General features: G+C 46.8%; 1 protein-coding gene across 4 annotated transcripts in view; it reads right to left on the reverse strand.

The window, feature by feature from the left end:
* The window catches only part of UIMC1 (ubiquitin interaction motif containing 1), a 34,960-nt gene that overhangs the window by 8,385 nt on the left and 4,016 nt on the right, over nucleotides 1-22,559 (reverse strand). For 2 of the 4 annotated variants that reach the window (XM_031055328.1, XM_014312250.2), the window contains exons 2-8: nucleotides 18,360-18,447; nucleotides 13,247-13,371; nucleotides 11,750-12,907; nucleotides 8,195-8,259; nucleotides 5,602-5,690; nucleotides 4,614-4,690; nucleotides 1,248-1,416 (exon numbers count right to left, since the gene is read on the reverse strand). In XM_031055328.1, the coding sequence (XP_030911188.1) occupies nucleotides 1,248-1,416; nucleotides 4,614-4,690; nucleotides 5,602-5,690; nucleotides 8,195-8,259; nucleotides 11,750-12,907; nucleotides 13,247-13,371; nucleotides 18,360-18,447 (1,771 nt within the window). The remainder of the gene's footprint in view (nucleotides 1-1,247; nucleotides 1,417-4,613; nucleotides 4,691-5,601; nucleotides 5,691-8,194; nucleotides 8,260-11,749; nucleotides 12,908-13,246; nucleotides 13,372-18,359; nucleotides 18,448-22,559) is intronic. The other 2 variants (XM_031055327.1, XM_031055329.1) reach the window with 2 other exon arrangements.

Genomic DNA, 22,559 nt, shown 5'->3' on the forward strand with positions numbered 1-22,559 from the left:
TTCCTGCTAAAAGGCACACTAGAAATTCTGCTCTATTTTGTAACACAAATAATACCTTTATCAGTCTCGAGGATGGGAGAGGAACTATGATAATTTGTGATTTACCTGAGCCAAATGCTTTGCAGCCGTAGCTGGGCTGTGCCTGCAGAGACAACCTTCCACCAAAATTAAGCACCAGCCAGTATCTGCATTTACTCTGGCTCCTGTTATCTTGACAGGACCCATGTCACATCCCCAAAGATTTAGTATAGCAGGAACTTTATTTTAAAACTACATCAACTCTGCATTAAGATTACATGGTGAAACTTCCTCCTGCTAGAGGAATGTAGAAGTTATGGTTCTTGTACTAGCTATGATTTGCTCAAATTGCTCAAACATCATAGATTTAGGCTGCATTTAACAAGCCAGTATGTAACTGAAAATTATATATTCACAGCCTGAAAAGTTAATCTTATTACAAGCTACTACTTTGATATTACCTGACATTGTGCTAACACAGATTTTACATTTCAAGCAGCAGCTAAAACATAACTTACTGAATATGTTGATAACCAAGCAGTGTATTTGTTCACTTAAGCTCTACAAAGGTTGGCTATGGAAAACTGATATGAAAAAGAATAAAAAGAGGATTAATATGGACATTCTGACTGTGCTTCTATGCCTCACTCTTCACATGAAGGAGAAAAATCCACACCCCTAGACTGATAGTTATCATTTTGCAATTTTAGTGAAACTTTTCTGCAGTCTCTGCCACCCAAACAGGCCATTTTTGCACATACAAATGTCAGAATTCATGCAGAGCACAGGCCACTCCTGCAGTAGTACAGAACATCTTCCCCTCTCAACAGCCCTGAAGGACGACTGCCCACATGGCTCAAGCCTTCCATTTTCTACCACTGCCACATTCTCTGCAGGTCCTCAGCAAGGCACACAATAGACAAATCTTACAAGTACTGCCTGAAGCATCCAGGACTAGATCCTGAGGTAATATTCAGGAGCTGATAATGTGGTGAATTATTGTGTGAAGTCAATCAGAAATGGTATGTCTGTGCAGGAGGTGCTGGAAATACCAAAGCCTCCAATAACACTCCTGGGCAGCATGGAGATGGAATAAGGCAGAGTGAACAAACCTCCCAATACTCCAAATATCCTGAGAGAGACAAGACTGCAGCACCTGCCTGCCAAGTAACAACAGGGAAGGGGGGTGAGCACAAGAAGCAAACCCGTGGAAGCAGCACTTGGCAGACCTGGAGCGTCCTGAGCAGGCTCAGGTCCCGCCGCGCCGTCGCAGTACATGGCGTGCACCTCGATCTCCTCAGCTGGGAAGCTGTGGTCACACAGAGGGCATGACACATGGGCAGCAGCTGCAGGACTGCACTCAGACACAGCCCTGCCAGCATCTTCATCCCCACCAACCTAAGGAAGAAGAAGAAAAATTAGCCAGACAGCTCTGTTTCTCTTACTTTGCTTAGGTGCAGAGCTCCATGCTGTCTGGCAGCTACTCACCTTCACACAGACTCAGATTTTCTTGATAAGTTTTACTCTTCCTTCATCACATAGTGCTCAGAAATAACACTAGTGGCTAAATGAACTACACTGCACTAATAACTAATTTTTCTTGCAAAGGCAACATGTCCTTCTGAATCATGGTGAAACTCCCTGCACAGCCATGCACACCGTTTAAGGCAAACATCACCTGCACTAAAGTGGAAAAACGGCAAAGCTTCCATTAATCAGGAAATCTCAGAAGCGAAACTGATGGAAAATTCATGGGGCAAAGCAAGAGTTCAACACCTGACTTGTGCTCATCAGTTTCTGGACATGATCCATGCTACACAGGCAGCATTGTCTGGGAACACAGCTTCCCCCAGGATGAAAGGAGGCTGCTGTGATGTTAGGAACCCTGGAGAGATCACTTGAAGCTCCTCCTTTATAGAGGAGGTGACTGGAGCAGTCATGAGAGGGGACACCGATCAAGGAGAGAGGGAATACCATTAAAAATCTGTGTCACACAAAATTACTAGCGGAGGCTTTTCGCCAGGGCAGAATGTCACAGCTCGTGTACGTTCTCAGGGTGCCACTACCACTTATGGACACTCTCTTTTTGCATTGGTCACACAGCTGCAAAGGTGCTCCACTACCAACCCACAGAGAGCCAGCCTGCTCCCTACGCCACTGACATTCCCAAATGCAGCAGACTGCAGCCATCTCACTCAGAACTGCATCTCTGCCTAGTCAGGCTTGCTGTAAGATTTTACCACATTTAAGAAAAAAACCTTCCCCTCCCCGCGATGATTAAGAAAACCTATTTAAATATTAACCATGTAGAGAAACCTATAGAAAAATAATATGGGAGAGGTTTCTGTCCTTACAGCTAAGCAGTGACATGTGGACAGTGTGCAGCAAAACTGCTGTCTGCTTCCCTCCAACAGTATCATTTCAGGGAAGCAGTAATTGGGGTCAGCCAAGATGCTCCGTGCCACTGGAGCGCTTTGCTGTATTACTCGGTTTATTACTTCCTTTCCCAAATGAGGATCTGATCCTGATTTTTATGTCCTAAAGGGAAGGAGGGTGCTTTGTTGACTCAGAGGAGCTATGACAAAAATTGCAGGACTGGGACTCAAACTGAGATTCTGACTCTCAAAATGCATTTCTCCCCGACACCAGCTGAAAGGCTACAACGGCGAGCCCCAGGAGCATCCCTCATTCCCAGGGAGGCTCTCTGCCCTGAATTTCTGCAGAGGAGTTGCCACAATAGTTCCTCCAGCCAAACACAGGCTGCTGAAGTACATCACTTACAGCATTAACACTCGTACCCCTCTCTCACATCTCAGTGTCATTACATCTTGTGAAGTCCTCACTGTGGGGCATCACACTCATGAGCCATAAAACACAAGATGTGTCAAATATGAATGATCAGATCAAACCTGTGCTACACAGACAACACACATAAAAAATAAGATGGGAAAAGCAGCAGGCACTGCTCCTTCTAGCTGCCTTTTTTAAAGCAATCTTAGGAGATCACCAATTCTGCACACCCTGCCCGCCTACATTCAGCGGTAAATTACTAATTTTAAATGGAAATGCAACATTCTGTAACAAAAGACTGCTTGTACAAAACCTTGCTGTAACAGTCTGGAAAACCTCAACTGCAGAACCAATCACCCCTGTCAGAGCCAGAGACAGTTGCCTCTGCTTTTTAGCAGAGGAAATTGCCTACAAGACATAGTACTTGCAGCCAAGAGCAATGCTAGAGGCTGAGCTCAACAAGACTCCTGTGTCCTGGCTCAGCATCTGCTAGGAAGAAGTCAGTCCCAGTGCTCTCTGCTTGGCTCCTGCAAACCACTGATGCCATGGTAGCTGTTTCTGCTGTTTTCCTGGAGGTCTGGGACATGCTGCCAACCATAATGATGTCAAACAATCCCTAGGAACTTGCTCCCCACCACCTTGTGCCACCCAGGCAGAGGTGTGAGACACAGGGCACCTTCTGCAACACACAAGGGGACAGGGCAGCCCTAGCCACAGCCAAATGGATCACAAATGTGCCTTGGTGGCCAGCTCAGGACTGCCTCTCTCCTTGCTGCAGTCCCTAATTGACAGAGCAGTGCTTGGAGATACCTGCAGAATGAAAGGCACACGAGAGGAGAAGATGGTTTATTAAGAGGCCTGTGAGAATGAGACATTGGAACTGCAGACGTGCTGTACAAGCTGCAAACTCCCAGAATGAGCTTTCCACAAATGAATCCTCTTGTCAAGAGCTGTATGATTCTGTATTCATGTACCCTGCACCAGAGGAGTACTTGGCAACCCCTTTGATATCGCTCTCTAAATTAATAGACAAAGGGAGTTTTATCAGAAGCAGGAACTGAAGTCAGATGTTGGTACAGTGACAGCTGCAAAGCAATTGCTGTGCAGGTGTGACAACATGGGGAAAGGGGCTGCACACAGCAACATCTGCAGCAAGAGGTAAGAGGATGGCCCTGTCACTGACTTGCTATTAACTACTTCTGCACAAAACTCAAGATTCCCAGACTCAGGACACTCTGCTTGGCCTGAAAACCACCATCAGCCCTCAACACTTCAAGCACATCTTTATACCAGTCTGATCTCTGGGTGAAGCTCTCCCCTTAGCCTCTTGGATATAGTCTGTGGAGAGCAAACTGGAGTTCAGAGCACTGCAACAGGGAAAAGCAGGTGACAGCACAAGTGACTGAGGTTTACTAGGACTCCCTTCAGAGCTCCTGGGTCCCTCTGCATTGCTGAGCATCACAGCTTGTGCCCCTGAGCATGGGCAAGCAAAAGCACTGCCACCCACGCTGATGGCATCCTCCAGCTCAGCAGCACTGGGATATAAAAGAACGGGCTGGAATTGATAACAGCTCTCCAGCTATAGAACTGAAAGGCTTCAGAAGCAGCTGCATGCAGTCCCCAGCCAAAAGGGACTGGAGATATGAAGCAGTAGAGAAAAGCAAAGAGGGAACTGTTTGTGAGGATCCAAACAGCAGAAGCCCAAGCTTCCAGCTACCCAGAGGGAAATGCCAGCACAGCTCAGCTGAACCAAGGTCTAAAAGGTAGGATTGGAAACAGGACCCTTCAATTTCAAGCGCCTTTACCTGCATAGGTGCACCTCTGCTGCCTGAACAGAGCTCTTCTCTCTCCTCAATAGCTTCCAGTGGGCTTGGCTGAGTCTCTGCAGAAAAACACCTTCATGAGCAAAGGTTTGCAGCCCCCAACTATCTCCTCACTTGTTGATGTAGCTTAGTCCTTAACGCTTTTTAAGAGTTTTCACAGTTTCAAGACATTCTTTAGACTTGCCACAAATGTTATCAGACAAAGTGCAACAACACAGCCAGATGAGGGGTTAAAGTCACAGCATGGTAGTGTGAGGATAAAGGCACTGCAGCTGTGCAGCTTCATGGGGAGTGAGATTAGACACAGGGAAAGTGTGTGGGACACTTGCTGGGATGGAGACAAAGCAAGAATAGAGCTGCTTTCACATCAAGACAAGCAGAGCTCCCATTCCATGCTCTGTCTCACAGTCACACCTTCTTTAGATCTCCACATCTTTGTTAGCAACAAAATATGCCTCCAAGCACCACCCTGACCTATCCTGCTACAGCTGCTCATGAACAGGAGCAGCCTCTTCATTATTTTTCTCCCTTAAAACCCTGGACCAGAAAATCTCAAACATGGTAGGAGAGACCAAGGAAGAAAAACTCCTTAGTCCCAAACATGTTTAATTAATCTAAGACAAAAAATATTTCAGCTGTCATGCTTTGCACATTATCTTGACACTGAAAAATCTGAAAATTTGATTGCATTGCAGAGACACTTTGTTTTGAGTGATCCCTCCATGCCCAATGCACATCCAGGTGTCTCTTCAGCAAGTCTCCAGCAATCCCTGTCACAGAACTGCCTTAGAGGAAATGGGTCCAAAACTAGGAGCTCAAACTAAATTACCTGAATAATTTTAGCCTTGAAAAATGGAGAGGGGAAAAAAATCTCATTTTGTTGAAATAACTTGAAAATTCTCTTTTCTCTGCATTTCCTAAGCGTGTAACTTTTGGTACGAAATTCATAACAGTCTCAAGTGCCTCTTACCTGGGCAAACAGAGATCTCTTCTTCAGCAGAGTTTTCTGTGGCAGTATCTGGGTTCCTTTTACTGCCAAGTGGGGTCATTGTGGAGATGCTGTTCAAAATATAAATATAACATGAATCTCCAACCCAGTAGGAGTGAGGGCCACACCTGCCATTCTCACACAGTTCAGAACAGCAGATGATGCCATAATTTCCAAGTGGTCAATATCTGACAGCCAGAAATGACCAGGATAACAGCAAAATATGGGTCTAAAATGCCATCCTAAGCAAAAGCCCCAAAGGGAACATTTTTTTTCTTCTAGAAAGGCAGAAAGGGTCATTATCTCTTCTCAAGGGAGCAAAAATACCTGCTCACAATTGTGGGACTCTCTGTGGGAGAAGATGTGGGAGTTGTGCAGGTACCAGCACTGTGCCTCTTTCTGGCTGGGGAAGGAAATCCTCACAGAGGAAACACAGACCTGCTTTATCCCACATTATCCTCTCCCTCCTCACACTGCTCATTTTCTCCCTGATCCCTGTGCTGCCAGAAGCAGCATGGATGTGACACAAGGCATTTTCCGCTGCAAAGTCCTTACAGCATTAGTGTGGTGGTTCCTTGGAGCAGCACCCAGCACTGCTCCTCTCATTTTGACCTTTGGATTCCTCCTTTTTTATTTTTTTTCTCCCACCTCACTGCACAATCCTTTTTTTTTTCTCCCACCTCACTGCACAGTGTCTTTCTGACACAGACAGGCATTGCTGAGTAAGTCTGGCACCCATGCTGACACACTCTGCGCCTTGCGTGGCTCTCTGATTAGTCTGATCAAGTATGCAAGAACACACTTTAAAAACATGAATCCCCGCACTGACAAACACAAGATTTATTAAGCTCAACCACAGGCCTTAGAGAAGAGAGAACAGCCACTGCTGATTTATGATAAATAACAAAATTCTGATAGGAAATCACAAGTGGCTTTTCTCTCTAAATAAAGCATCTCAAAGCATTTGTTATGAATCCAGGCTGAGCGTGTTTTACTCTGTGTCTAACATCAGGGCTCTCTTCAAAAGAACTCACACAAAACAACTTGCTATGACATTTATAAAATGGGCTAATCAATTTGAAGTCAAACCACATTTCTTGCTACACCAACTATCTCCTGGTAACAAAGCCTATAATCATTTATTAAAACCCCAATCTTCCATGCTCTGTACAAAGCGTGGAACAAGCGGGGAGAGCAGCCCACAGAAAGCAAAGCAATTTCTTCACAGGACTGGCACTTCCTGAACTGCTCCACTCCCTCCAGACAGCTCAGAGCCATGTTTTCCTATTAAGTGCTGCTGAGGCCAGCCAGTTGGGGTGCCTGAGCCATACCCAAGAGAGGCCTGTGCTGGCAAATTACCAGGAGCCAGATGGCAACACTTAATGTGCACAAAACTGCAAAGACTGCAGCCATTTCTTGCCTTGCTGATGCTCCAGCTGCTCGAGGAGGGGGCAAAACATCCAGGTGCATCCCACCTCAAAGCAGGCAGCCAGGAGCTCCTGGGCAGCTTGGGGAGTGTCCCAGACTAACCCCACCAGCTCTACCAAAGAAAAGAGGTCCCTGTCCTTTCCTGTCCTCCCCACCCTGGGCTCTCAGGCCCTGAGCAGGCAGGAGGCCAGCTCTGCAGAGCACACACCTCGCTGCCTTCCATGCAAGCTCAGAGCTCAGCTGTCACAGGCTCATCAGCCTCGGCAGCAGCTGCAGGTTCCTCCTGCTCCCCAAGGCAGGTTTTAAGCTTGTTAGAAAGGTGCAAGCAAGAGGGATTTTCATAGTCTGCATATTGATATTAACTGCTCAGGCCAAATGCTGTTAGATCAGAGGAAAGTTGGCAGTTTTGTTCCAAAGCAGGTTTAAATTATAAAACCCAACAAATTAAAAACATGACATTATCTGGCCTTTCTTGTAACTTGCTCCCTGAATCCTCTCCCATTTGTCCTTCTTCTCCATAGCCTTTGATGCAGAATTGCATCCCACAGGAAGGAGAGGGGGGAAAAAAAGGAAAAGAGGAGTAGGCTTAAATCTGAAGAAAATCATGTTGACTTGCCCCACACCTGTCATCTGCTGAAGTGGCTTTTCTGGAGCACTGCACTCTATCTTTGGCTGATAGGCAGTGCCGTCTGGCTTCCTCCTCCCTGCTTTCCTCTTCAGCAGCAAGGCAAGAACATAAAAATACACACAGAAATCCAGTAAACCCTTCCCCGTGCTGCCTGTGCGCCTTCCCCGACAGACAAGTGATGGCATGGCTGTAACTCACCTCCAGCTCCCCATGGCTTTACTGCACCACGTCACAGGAGCTTCAGAGGGCAAGGAGCAAATCCTTCAACTTGTACAATAATGCACCTTGCACATCTTATAAAGTAACAACAGCAACTGATCCCTTCTCCTCAGCTGTGCCCCTCCTCTCCCTTCCTGCTCCAAAGCCATCTACTTCCAGGGATAATTAACAGCAGGGACTGCAGCCAGCCTTTCCATCAAGCTGTGGGGGGACCGCACCCCAAAATACCCCAGGGAGAGTGGAAGAGCCCATATCACTAGAGAGAACCTGTGAACCCCACACTCTGTACACCCTACTCACCTCTGTGCAATTTGCATGGGTTCCCCATCTTCAGGCACATCCTCTGCAGGCAGTACCTGGGAGGGCTGGAAAGGGAAATTCTGGGGTTATATAAAACAATGTGCACAGCTGACTGGGGTCTGCTGGGTCATTGGGTTCTGTCCATGACACTGCAGCCAGTCTGCTATGTATTTTTATCTGAAAAAGGCTCAGTATCCATCCGGAACGAGTCAGCTTTTTCTCTCCATCCCTGCTTTTGGCAAGGTCCTCCCTGCAATAAAACCTGGCAGTACTTTTTGTTACCTTGCTGCCTAGACATGTTCCTGGACAGTCCATGCCCATTCACTCCTCCCAGCATTGCCCATCATCTTCCTCTGCCTGTTCTCAGCATCTACCTCAATGTATTTGTAAGCAGCAACCACAGCTTTTCTCCACCTCCACCTGTGCTGAGCTTGAAACAACCCAAAGTTTTTAGTGTCCCCTACACTCCTCCAGGTACCCTAGCAGCCCTCACCTACTCCACTTTAAAATTTATTTTCCTGAGCCAGAATGACCTGATCAACTGGTACAGCTGATGCCTGACCATGAGAAGCACTTTTCTGAAATTTCCTAGAGATAAAATCTGTTGCATTTTTCTTGCCTGGGAAATCAGCTGTCCCATCTAAGGAGGGGAACAGATTAACCTGCACAATCTACAGCTGGAAAATCTGTGTGCATTTTATCCCGTTTTTCATTTAGCTCTACGACTCCACTTATTCTTTCCTTTAAAATTTGTTCAAAAGCCTCATGCACTGCTGAGGTCAGGCTAACATGCCAGTCATTACCCAGATCCCTTTCTTCTTCTGCAGTGTACATGCTACACTTGCCATCCTCTAATCAGGTGGAATTACAACGGTTTATTAGCAGTCCTTGCAGTCAGGCCTACAATTTCTCATGCTAGGTCTCAAAGAAACTCAAGGAGTTTCCCTCCCCCTTCCTTGAGTCTATCAAATGCTGTGAGCTTGATTTCTACCAAAGGTTTCAACTTCGATCAGCTCCACCCCTGGATGTACTTCCCCAGCAAGTTCCAAATCAAGGCCTCTCCTGTCAAATTTCCCTAACATGACTCCAACCCCCAAATATCCCATTTTATCTACACTTTCTTTACAGCCTGGCTCATCATTAACATAAAATACAACACCTCCTCTTTTATTTTTATTTGTCTTTGTCCCGAATTGTGCATTTCTTAACAACGCCTCTGCCCTGGTCATGAACACTCATCCATGTTTCTGTTTTTCCTTGTACATCTGTTATAAAATATGGCACTAATTCAGGTCACCAGACTCTAAATCTCCAGAATTGGATCTTTTCCCTCTGAATCTTTTAAACACCAAGAGTTCCCTAACCTTATCTGAAAGACTCTGAAAAAATTGATTCTATTAGCACTGAAGTTTGTTAGTGCAGGTTCACAGGCTGTGAGATCTCCTGACAGCCAGGATTTGCTCCGTGCAAACAACCCCTGGCTGTGGGAGGCAGTGGCAGCAGTTGACTGCTGCCAGGGTGGAAGGTCTGTGCCCGTTCCAGGTGAAGGTTTCAGGGCAGGAGTACAGGCAGCCTCCTTCAAGCACATCATTTGCACTTTCATTTCACACGTGGCATGAGGCCATGTCCTTTTTCAAGGACAGTTTTGAGTCCTCAAGGATGGTTTCTACACTCAGCACAGCCCAAGATCTCCCACCAGCCCTACCAGCAGAGCAGCCCTGGTGGCACTGGGAGAGCCCCAGGGCAGCACAGGCAGCAAAGGGTCTCTGAGAGATGCAGCAAGGTGGAGACACGACAGCTCTGGGCCCCTCCTTTGTCACTACCAGTGGAATTGTATTTGATAGAGAGAAAAAAAAATGGAGACAAGGCACAAGCAAACATCAAACATATTGATTTTGCAAGTAAATCACCTGCTCTGGCCTCAGTGTGCGACTGCACAGAGAGGCGAGAGAAAGGAGCTGCCTCTCATGCTGGGTGTGATAAAGCAGATGAAAAGGCATTTAGAAAATATTTTCTCTCGTGTAAATAAAAGACTGGCAAATTTTGGGCTAGGGTTGAAATTGTAAAGTCTGCTCCCCCTCCTTTATTTTTTCACCTTGAAAATATCAGAAAGACTACATCTCTTGGCTATGGCTCTCAGACAGCTCCCATGGTCAAGAGGAGTAGGTTACAAGTTACCACTCAGCACCACTAAAACCTCTTTCTCCCCAAGAATTAATTAGGTATTAGCATTAAACAGATAATATTTTAAAAAATACCACACAATTTTCAGTACTGATTAAAAGTTCATGCCCTTCCCAGCTACTGTAGCTTCCCAAGGGCTTTAGAGTACACATCCAAAGACCTCTAGTCACCCCAATCTTCCAGCATAATGACACCTTCATTTCCAGAGGAAAAGCTACAGAAAAAAAGTGCAGTTTGCTTTAAGAACCTCTCAGGTCTTTTGTATCCATCCTAAGGAAATGAAAAAGGGCACAAGTCAGTTCCTTTCCTCTGCAGATCACCTCTAAGGCTTGTTTAAATCTCCATCTGCTAAACCCAAGCCAAAGCACTGTCATGAAAAGTCACATTTCAGCACAGGCTGCTCTGCTCTTTTTCTGCAACCAGAAAATGCAGACAGGACGTTTTTCCTAAGTGTTCAATATTACAAGACAGAATATAAATATCACAAAACAAGTTAAGTATCTTTCTAACACCAGGGTAAATGATCAAATACACTTGAAAACAGGAACAACAGAGCCAAGGCTTCAGTCATAGAGAAGATAAAGTTATACAATGATCCGGGAGTGAAGTCATTATGAAAAATGAGGGTTGGAAAAGGCTGACACAAACCTAAAATACAGCAGTAATAAATACTTCATCTGACTAGCAATCTGTTTAAACTTAGCAGTGACAGAAAGCTGCCTTCCGCTCCAGCAGGAGAGCCCTGACAGAGACAGAGGCTGACACCTAGTGTCTAACACACCCGAGAGAAGGTGCCCAACACCAGGACAAGGACAGGGAGCACCACCGCGGTGACAGATCACCAGGGCAGGCAGAAGATGCCTGTGACCACACAGAGCCTCTCCCAGCCACGAGGGAGAAGAGCACTTCCAAAAGTGAAGCACTTATGGATGCAGATAAGCATGGAGGAGCAAACAGGAAAGGCTGCGCTGCAAGGACAAACCCACATCTCCGTCTGCAAAAAGAAACCAAGAGCTCCCCACACAGCCACAGGTTTATAAACCAGAGCTGGTGGTGGTCAGCATCACCTCTGTGTCCTCTGCCTTGGCACACTGCCAGGCTGCACCCTTCTGAGAAGGATCAGTTGGATGTGTCGCTCTCTAGAGCATTAATGATGACTGCCAGGCTGCTCAATGGCCCTTGTCTTGTGAGAGCTGCATGTCAGCCTGTACACTTCTCTCCTTTCCACAATAACCTGTGTGGCTGGGGGAGGAAGTCCCTAAATTTAAGAGGGGCATTAAATAGCAGTGCCTGCTTTGCAGAAGGGACTGAACCATAAAAAGGACAGAAGGGCATGGCTGCTCAACCTCTGCTCAGTGACAAAGCTCTTACCTGGCAGTAGCTGGTGGTCGGTTCATCATCAGAAGTGGAGTTCTTCTCTTCTTCCATGCTGTGCCCTGGACTCTCTGCCTCCCTCCTCTTTGAAGGGTGGAGCCAGGTGATGTTTTCAGACTCTTGTCCCTCTGTGTCTCCATCTTCTGTACCATCAGCAGTCCCATTCTCCCTGCTTATCGCTTCTCCTTTCCCAAGCTCATTTTGGCTCAAGGAAGGACTGGGCACAACCGGGTTACCAAACTCCTTCTTATGCAACAGCTGCCTCTGAGCCTGCTTCAGGCTCTTCTGGTAAACCTCCAGCTGACACAAGATGACTTTGGTGTACTGGTTGGGGTCCACCCCTTTGGGGCAGAAGGGGATGCCCCAGTAATAGTGCACTGTGTTTTTTGCCTCCTCCTGTTTCTGCTTCTCCTCCACAGTCAGCATGCAAAGATCTGGGGTACTGCCAGACCCCTCATTCTGCTCTGCTTGCTCTGTGGAAACAGAGACCTTGGCGGTGTGCCCAGGCTGTGAGCTGTGTTTGGTACCTGCTCCTCCACCACTCCTCCTGGGGCTGTCACACTGTTCTGTGGTCCTGCTCTTCCAGAGTGGAGTGGCTGAGCTCCCAGCACCAGCTTCTCCTGCAGAATGGCCAGTGCAGGGTAGGAGCTGCTCTTTTGGTTCGTGGCCTGCTGCTTCAGAAGAGCTGGAGGGGCTGTTGAACAGTCTCCGAGGTGTCAGTCGCCAGGAGGTTCCTGAAGCCACCTTGCCAAAGGTGGGACTCAAAGACATGAAGTCCTCTCCCAGAGTGCTGGGTAACATGTTACTCGAATCACTTTTTGCTGGTGAGGAAGACTTTTCACTTGACCTTGTCACAGGCTGGCCCTTCCCCGGAGACACGATTATGCTGGATACTAGTGAGCTTTCAACGATTTCCTGGCTCAACCTCCTCAACACTACCAAGGGGCTCCGGGCGACATCCATCTGTCCATTCCCATCAGCTCTGGAGCTCTGTGAGTGGGAGCTGCAGTCAGAGGGAGGGGTGTCAGGGCAGAATGCCAGGCCTCCCAGGAGCTCAGAGCCTTCTTTCTCAGCAGGCTGGCTTTGGCCCTGTGAATCTAGTGCTTCCACTGACAGATGAGGAGATGCAGTCGATGAGTCTGAGGGCTGACAGCTCTGAAAAACAAAAGGCTCACTCTCCTACAGATGTGTTCTCTATCAGCACAGCACAACCTAGGGCTCCCCCAGCACACTGGCAGCCATCCCATGGACTGCAGATCCCCCTATCCCAAATCAGAACTCAGTACCCCAAAACAGGGACAGCTGGGGTTAAACTTCATGTTCCTCTCACTAGGAACAGTACAAAGCAACTACTCTGCAGTTGCTGTCACTCCAGTTTGTGCTGGGAATATCTACGTTCCCCAGCAAAACTTTATTTTGCAGCATGGTAAAGCAAGCACAGACAGCAATGTTGCTAAAGAACCCTGGTGAGCCTCTTCACAGAAGTGCACTTACACTAAGGCTCTCAGCAATGGCCTTCCTCAAGAGCTCCTCCTCTTCCTCTTCCTGACAGTTCACTTGTCTAGCCTCTTGCTCACTCATTTTCAGGGCCAGTGCAAATTGTTCCTCTTCAGTCATCTCTACAGCAGAAGAAACAGGATAATGTCAAGTCACAGCTGCAGGTGTATGTAAACACTCAGTGAATATCCAGCATGTAGGGAGAAATGGGTGAGAGCCCCACCTTCCCAGGAGGAATGCAGAGAAAATCATCTAAACCTCAGCTGTCCTGGAAAGGTGTCAACAAAACTGGAGCAGGCAACACTAAATGAGAAAGGTAACTCAGGTCAGGAACTTCACCTCAGGTTTCTACAGCAATCTAAGCTCCCATTCCCCGAGTATATTAACTGCAACATGACATTTTATTTGCCATCAAACAACACACACTGCAGCTGCAGAATGCATGTTCAAGGAGAGAGGAAAAGGACAGATCTCTGAAGTGTGCTCATTTTTGTATTGGCTAGGCTCAGCAGCAAAGCAGGATAAACAACACATCTTTGAGAGACTTTTTTACTAACTGAGCAGCACACCTCACTGTCTTCTGACACAGATACCTGCAATACCACAGGAGACCTATCAAGAGAAAAAGAGCTGCATGTTTTTCACCCCGAGCCTCAGGTGGAAAGCTCTGTGGAGGATAATGTTACTTGCTTGGTGGTATTATAGAGGATATTTCACATGCATACAACCCCCTTCTGCTCACATCACCACTCTACTGCATCACTAAGTCAGTCATGCATGGGAAACAGGTTTCCTACAGTTGTAACTGCTATTTCAGCAGAAAATTTATTCCTGAAATATTCCTCACTCCAATCAAACCAAAAGTCTAGACTGGCTATGTAGAAACAAAGCAGTTAGTTACTTTGGAAAACACTTATTTACTGAGATTCAATCCAACACTTTCACTCTGCTTAAAATATACAATGCCTGCAGAATGGAGTGCAGCTTGAAAAACAACTCAACAGCACTCTCAGGAGCTGAAAAAAATACATCTTCTCACTCGAAACAAATTGACAGATTTCCTTCAGAACCCGCTCCCTCCTCCAGGCAGAATCCTGCACGCGCCATCTCATGCATGAACCAAAGGCTCGCGCTCTCCGACGGCTACAACATCTTTAAGACATGCCATTTGAACAGGGAGCCTGCCCAGGCACAAAACATGCCTTCACTGCAGCCAGCTCCAGAGACAGGCTGGATAAAGCTGCATTCCCAAGTTGTAGGCTCCCATTTTCTATCCCATGCTCTCCCAAACACAGCAGTGCAGCCGTGCTCTGGCCATACTGCAGCCTGTCCATGACAGCACTGCTGCAAGCAGGAGCATCCACAGAGCACAGCTCTGCCCTTCCCCCAGCTCCTGGATGAGGGCAGCCTCCTGCTCCCCCCCACCCAAGCAGGATCTGAAACATTTTTGGACTGATTACCTTCAGATTCCTTTATGTGTCCTACTAGAACAGCACTTAGCTTCAGGTTGTTGGTTTGGGGTGGGGTGGGGGGTAATTCCTTTGAAAATTAAGAAAGGGGTTGAAGGGAAAGCAGACTGCAGCGCTTTCAGGGCTCGTGGGGATCTTTTGTCCTTGGACAAAGTCACTCAATGATGTTACAGCCAGGAGGGACCAGGGTTAAAAAAAACCCAAAAACATTCTTTAATGGAAAGCACAGTCCAGTGTATAGAGAAAGCTCCCAGCCCCAAGAACAGCAGCATTAAACAGCTTATCACAGAGTCAATTAGGCTGGAAAACACCACTGAGATTGAGTCCAACCTTTGACCAATCACCACCGTGTCATCCAGACCATAGCACTTAGTGCTACATACAGTCTTTTTTCTTTCCCATAACACCAAACACCTTCCAAGCATTCAGAAAGTGTGTGCTGATTTGTTTTCCTGCCCAAACCATCACAGCAATCAGGCTAGATCCTGTAAACTCAGACATGTGCAGGAAAACTGGTGCACATGATCAGCACCCTGCAACACACGACTTTCCACGTGCTTCAACAGGGGCCTGAACATTTGCCAGTTCAGGCTATCAACATCCATGAAGCTTAATAAAAAGAAACATTTTTTGGCGAGTTACTGCTGTACATTTTGTTTTCTTCTCCCTCCCTGGCACAGCAATTTCCCCTCTGGGGACAGGGAATGTGCCAGACAAATGCTGCCTCTGGCAAAGAAACCAGTGACAAACAAGATGCACTTAGTGCACGTTCCAGTTGAGTAGGTGCTCTGGAGATGGGGAAAACTCGAGTTTAAAATCCACCTGGTATTACTGTGGGGAGAGCAAAGAGCAGCTCTGCTCGTGCCTTCCAGCAGACCTGACCTGCTTTAAGTGAAGCTGACAGTATTTCATGCTCCAGGACTGATCACTTCTCAGCACCGTGTGTTTTATTAAACTTGATGCTGATTGCAGCCGTCATAATTTATGATGATTAGAAACCCAGAGTGCTGCGTTAGCCCCCGACCACTGTGTGCAAACAGAGCCGGGGAGAGAGCTCAGAGCTTGTGGTGGGGGCTCCACAGATCCCAGGGGAAACGACCCCTCTCCATCTGGAGCGACGCTCAGCTCAGACTCATCACTCGCCTGCCTTGCCAGGAGCCCATTCCCGAGGGAAGCACCGGCACTGGGAATCTCACACTCCAAAATCCTCTCATCACAGGTCCATCCCAACGCGGCAGGAAATCCCAGCGCCCCTCTGGGGACCAGGGCATCCAAGAGACCCGCAGATGGGAAGGAGGGGTCAGAGAGAAACTGTTTTTAAGATACGGCAGCCCTAAACAAATTAAACCATTTCAGAGCCTTTTTAAATGCTAATACGGCAATTTGCAAAGCGATTTATGTTCCATTTTGACATTTGCAAAGTGAATTAGATGCAAAACCCCACTAGTTGTAGTTATAACACTTACTAATAAGAGATTTACTCAAAAATAACAGAAATGCGGGATCTCAGTATTTTTACATATCCAAAGTGCAATTACAGTAAAAACATTCAAATGTGCTTTAAAGCACTGACTTCCTCTGGAAAAAGAGAGAGACTTCTTTAGGTTTTGTATTTCCATTTATCCTGTCAGGATGAAACGTCACAGATATATTTTAGTTATGGCTCTAGGTTAAAATGAATAAAACCACAACAAAGCAAAAAAGGGAGGATACGCTTTATAACGAGTGCCTGCCAATATCCGAAATTTTCCAGTTTTGAGGAGAAAGAACTTGCTCTACCCAGAAGCACCCAATCTTTACAAAAGACCAATTTGCCTCGCAATTCAAAGAATTTATTTAAAGACACTGGGAAAAATAATTACTACTTCAAATCTTAATTTGCCTAAAAGCAAACACCAAAAGTCTAATTATAGCTTCCCACAAATGAGAACAGCCCCAGCATCACACGTGCTTAAATAAGCCCCTGCTCTCCGACCGTGTGGTGCCAGGCGCCCCCAAACTCAGACGAGCACACTAAGCAACAAAAAAAGGCAGCTTTTCCCCCAGGAAAAGAAAAACTATTATTAATAATTTCAACATCTAGAAACACAGCAGAACTCCTCTGTTACACAACGTCTGGAGAGCTGGCCCTGTCTCCTGTGTATTTTCTGGAGCACAGTGAACACCTTTTGCACAGCACCAGCTCCTGAAACCCTACATGTTCAATGATGCAACGAGGACATCCAACTTCAGCAGATCCCTGCTCTTAGCACCATATGCTTGGTCACATTTTAGTGGCATCTCCAAGGGGGGGTTTCAGCTTTAATTTGGTGCTCTGTTTCCTTTGGGAGAAAAAGAAGAATGAGAAAAAGAACTCTTTTCCCATCTCTGACTTTGCTATCTTACTTGCTCAACACTGACATGCACAGTGGGTTGCAGCTCCCACAAAGAGCTGGGCTGTTCTGTGCTATGGCCTTAGGCCTCTATTAAAAACAATTTAATTCACACAAGCCCTGTGAGGACTGACAAGCCCAACTGCTGCTGCTTGCGGAGCACTGGCGTGCTCCATTTTGTTCAGCGATTGCTTTGGGTTTTGCAGGAGCCAATCATTCTAAAAAGTCTCTGAATTTTATGTGCTGGATGGACCCCTGCCTCACAGAGCACAGGAACACGAGTGGGGACCCTCTGAGGCCTGGCTGCTCTAACATGTGGGGCTGTACAGGGAGCAGCAGTATGGTGCATGCTCAGTGGGCCCTGCTGCCTGTACATCAGAATATGAGCAGGAACATCCCAGCCTTTAGCATCTGTTCACAGACTTATTGTTCATGAATGCATTTCATCCCTTATTCAAGCTGTTGATAGTGACCTCTCCACAACCTCCTGTGACACAAACTTCCAGGAGTTCACCCCATGCTGTGTGAAGCATTAGTGTCCTTCACCCGTTTTAAACCCATCTATTTTTTGCTATTTCCACTGATACACCCCAGGAGCTGGTAAACAACAGCTCTGTGCTCAGCTGAGGCATTGCCTTCCCAATGGGAACTTTGATCCCACTGTTCTCTCCTAACAAAGCAGCCTCAATCTTTCCAGACTCTCCTCACCAGGCAGTTGTTCTACCCCTCCATGACTTGGGCTGCCCTTCTCTGGATGTACCACTGTGTCCTTGCTATGCAGAGGCCAGAAATGCACACAGCGCTGTGACAAGGGTGCACCAACACTTTATGTAACAGCAAAATTACATCAACTAAATCCCTTAACACCCTTCCTCATGATGCCCAATGCTGCTGGTGCTCTGGCTGCCCCCACACTGTGAGCTGATGATTTCAGAGAACTGTCAGCTGCGACTCAGATCCTTCCTGAGCGGCAGCTGTCGGGTCAGAGCATTGTGATGTTTCAGGGACAGACAGGAGCAGAGGGGCCTGGACAGGAGCTGAGTTTGTGACTGACGGCGCTTTCACATCAGCCTCAGACAGTTCTGAACCTGGTGAGGTACCGACACCCTCGCACACTTATTTTGGAAGTGCAAAATTTAGCCCTGTGAAGGGTCTTTTCTGCATCCCCAGCCATGTCACAGCCTTTCTGCAAGGGAAATAATCTCTAACACAAAGAGCAGAAGCTGCTCAGCACCAGACAACTTCCCCAGCCCCACAGTCGAGACGTACGTGCAATTTTTCTTTTAGCAGCAAACTTTGTTCGATCCAGCTGCTTTGTTCTCTTCTTTTGCAAGCCACTCTCTTCCTTTGACTCCTGCTGCAATGGAAAAGAACATGGTGAGCGCATGCAATATGTAAGAAATACTACCAGCCCCCTCCCCCCAACTACTCAGACACAAACACTGGTTCAAGAACAAGCGTCTATTTGAGTGAAATTTGAATTTCAAACGTAATTCAAACACATTCTGTAACTATTAAAAGCTGTGTGATAAGCATAACGAGCAAAAAGAGTTACAGACTGACATAAACAGAGAAGTAGGAGAGACAATAGACTTCATGCCAGTCACCACCATGCACTGCACCTGCTACCCATGATTTTAGAGAGAATTTGTTTGGCCTTGCTAAAACATTGATATTTGTAAGCACTCAAAAGAGAAAAACAGAACCTTTTTATAACTGAGCATCACACACCTGCAAGCCAGGGCTGTTTCCTGCCATGCAGCGTCTAGTACTATGCCCAGGCAATTTCAGGTGATCCAAACTAGAATCCCTGGCCATTTTTGGAGACCCACACCAATGCACCCTGAGGGCAGGAGGGCCAGCTGTATTTCTTCCTCATGCTGTTCTCTCATTGTATTCATAGAATCAAAGAATGGTTTGAGTTGGAAGAGACTTTGAAGATCATCTCATTGCAACTCTGCCATGGGCAAGGGCACCTTCCACAAGATCAGGGTGCTCTGAGCCCCATCCAACCTGGCCTTGAACACTTTTGAGGGGCATCCACATCTTCTTCGGGCAGTATTGCCAAAAGTATTCCATTTTTTGAAACTTGAATACTTGAGAAACTTGTTGTCTCGAGGCTCCCTGAAACAATACTCCCACAAACAACTTAAATGTGTGCAGCTTTAAGCACAAGGATTGCAGCAAAAATGGGCACAGGCTTAAATGACACAAATTTCTGCGAGTTGCTGTCCTAACGGCTTAGGCAAGGGCACACACATTACCCAAGGCTGGCACTGGCCCCCTTCCAATTTGTGTCTCTAAATCAGGTAGGATTAGAATCAAATCCAGTGTTTCAGGCAGAGACCCACGCTTGGCCAGGATGGGCTTTGCACTGCTCCCTCTGCAGCTCCATTGAGTTTTGCTGCCCAGGAGACACATGGGCCACGTGCTTGTGCCTCATTCCACCTCCTGTGCCAAGAGAAGGGTTCAGGGAGGGGCACACGGCTTGGGCTACTTTAACACAAACAGATGTAGTGATTATTTTCAAGTGTCATCCATTTCTTTTGTCCTTTGCCCACGTTTCTGAACCTGTGAAGTCTTTCAGACTGCATCTGTGTGCTGAGTTTTGTTGAAGACATCTCTGGCTTTAGTGTTATCTGTAGATTTTATTAATCTATATACACCACTTGCTCCCTCTTACAGATCATTAATGAGGATGTTAAAAGACACACAGACCTAATATTGATCCTCTTGGCCTCAGCTTTACATCTCCCTCAGATGAGCCTCTCCTTTGTTCATCAGCAGCTCTTACTGACAGTCTTTTAGCAGCATTTCAATCCAGGAATGTTGCTATCTAGACCAAATTAAATTATTTATCCAACTAAGATTTTGCAAGACATACTATTAGGTGGTTTCCTGAAACCTTCATACATTACAGCTTTTACATGCCCTAATACCTACATCATTCCTCACTTCCACTGACTTAAGAATCACCTCACAACACGGCAGCAATCATGCTTGGCAAGCCCACACACACTCATGCTTGTGCCTAAGGGGTTTTTTCTGTGAGTGATTCCTTCTCTTCCCCACACAGACTGGTTTAGGTACCCCCTTTCCAAGATCTGCCACGGTGTCTCCAAAAGGCTGCTTCACACCCAGAGTCTCTCTTCCTGAGAGATGGATCCCAAGCTCCTGCTCAGGAGGTGAAATCCTCTCTCTTCCAGAGCCCTGGCATAGTGGCCCTGCCCAGAGTTTTCCATAAACCATGGGATCTCCCACCCCAAACTGCCCTGCCTTGGTCTGCAGCAACAGCCCCATGCTGACCCCGTGGGCTGCTCCCACCTCAGGGGATGGAGAACAGTCCATAGGATCACACCAGGATTGCACTAGGATTATATGCTGGAGGAGGTTCAGCAATAGCTCTCCTGCCCTCCCCCAAAACCCTGCCTAACAATGCTAAACCCAGCCCAGCTTAAAGCAGGGGCAATTTAATCCTAACAGGCTCTGTAAATCCCCAGCTCTTCTCTCTAGGCATCAATCTTCCCCTCATCACTCCCGCACTTGCTGGAAGGTCAACCCTGACACTCTCATCTGCAGCTCTCTTGCAGGGCACGGATGTGATTTATGAGCACACCAAACTTTCCATGGCTGGGAGTGCCTGCTCTGTGCACAGAGACACACTCACAACACACACCAGGGCACAACGTGGGGCTCCAACACCTCCAGGGCTTCCGAGGGGAGCAGAGTGCCGGATGTGCTGCCCGGATCCACGGCACAGCCAAGTACGTGCCTCGCTTCCCTGTGCTGCTCCTGAACAATCTCAACATTTACATCAGTGGCAGGAGCAAAATTATTGCAGGACACGTTGTTGTAGGAACCTCATACATTCGAGAAAGATGTTTAAATTGCTCAGCAGCGTTCTACTGAACAGCCACGGTACAGTGAACCGCTGAAGCAAATCCAATTAATCCTGATGGGCCAAAATATATACACACATCTCAATTCCAAGAATTCTTAAATCTTTTTTTAGTTTTAAACCCAGAAAATAAAACATACCTTTTAATTAGGATTTATCGCTGTTTGTGCCTCTGCTGGGAGAGAGCCCCACAGGCCCTAGAGTGCTCTGCATAAATGCAGGCGGGGATGGTGGAAACAGAAGGGGCCAAGAAAATTCAGAGAAGACAACAGGGCTTGCTCCTCCTGACCCAACCTTTTAATGCTCATCTATCTACAAGGATAATAGGAACTCAAGGGGCCTCTCAACCAACTGCCTTTCTAATAAGATCACTAGTCCAAAAATAATCTTAATCAATTAAAATATTCCCAAACTGCAGCCAATACTCGCAGTTACAAGGTCATCTCCAATACACATATCTTCCAAGGGAAACTAATTATTATAGTGGAGGCGAGGTAGGGACTGCACACCTCTGCTCAGTGCCAGCCAGGAGAGCACCCCTCCTCCTCTGCTGTCAATTCGAGGCACAACAGTCAGAAGGAACCCAAATTCTCTTCCTGTGTGTCAGGCTTTGCACTTTAATTTATGATGCTCTCTTATGAGCAATTTCACTGTCAGCATTGTACACAGATGAAGAAATAGACAGGTTTCCAAAGTCTTCCACACATTTAGTGGAAGGCAGCCACTATTATTCTTCCTTGTTTTTGTAACCTGCTTGGTTTCACCAGACAGCAGGAAATCAAATTCCCATTTTAAAAATGCTTTTGCACATACTTAAAGAGAACCTGACTCTGCCAGCAGAAACAGATACAGCTCCACTCATTTCTAAAAGCCCATAAATGGAAGCCAGTAGCCAGCATACCACATCCTGCTCCCTCAAATCCACATGATAAACCACAGAAATCAGCTTCTACTGACTCAGGGAAGAAAAGGCTACAGCAGAATGTCTCCACCCCTAACAGTGCAGACTGCAAAGTCAAAAGGTCTGGGTAATTTTACTGCTCAACAGCAGTTGGGACCACCTAACAATAGGGCACAGCCAAACAGCACACATCCTGCATGGGAAATATGCAGATGAAAACCAGACTAATTTATTTTTAAAAGCCAATTAGATGCTGGAATTACCATGTTTGGCTCTTGCCAAGGCTGCTGCTGAAATTAATATCACACCCTACTTTATTAGTCTCTGACTTCAGTTCAGAATCTGTTTCAGCTTTGCTCTTTCAGCTCATTAGAACAAACCTGCTGGAAGTGGAGATGAACAACAAGACACAACGGGGCTTATGCCAGGATATGCAGTTCCTGACACAAGGGAGAGAGGACTCTGTAGGAAAAAGGGCTTTTACTGGGCTGAGAGGAGCCTGGATTCAGATCCATCTGATTTTCAACAAGTGAGCTCAGCAGAGCCATGAAGCCTTCTCCAGAACCAACTCACTCTTGCATTCTCTCCTGGGAGATGGAGGCACAGGGTCCCCTGGCAGCAGCAGAGCCCATGGAGACAGCAGGGCACTGCAGCAAACTCCCGTGTGGCT

This window comes from Geospiza fortis, unplaced genomic scaffold (genome assembly GCF_000277835.1).
Source record: "Geospiza fortis unplaced genomic scaffold, GeoFor_1.0 scaffold55, whole genome shotgun sequence".
Classification (NCBI taxonomy): Eukaryota; Metazoa; Chordata; class Aves; order Passeriformes; family Thraupidae; genus Geospiza; species Geospiza fortis.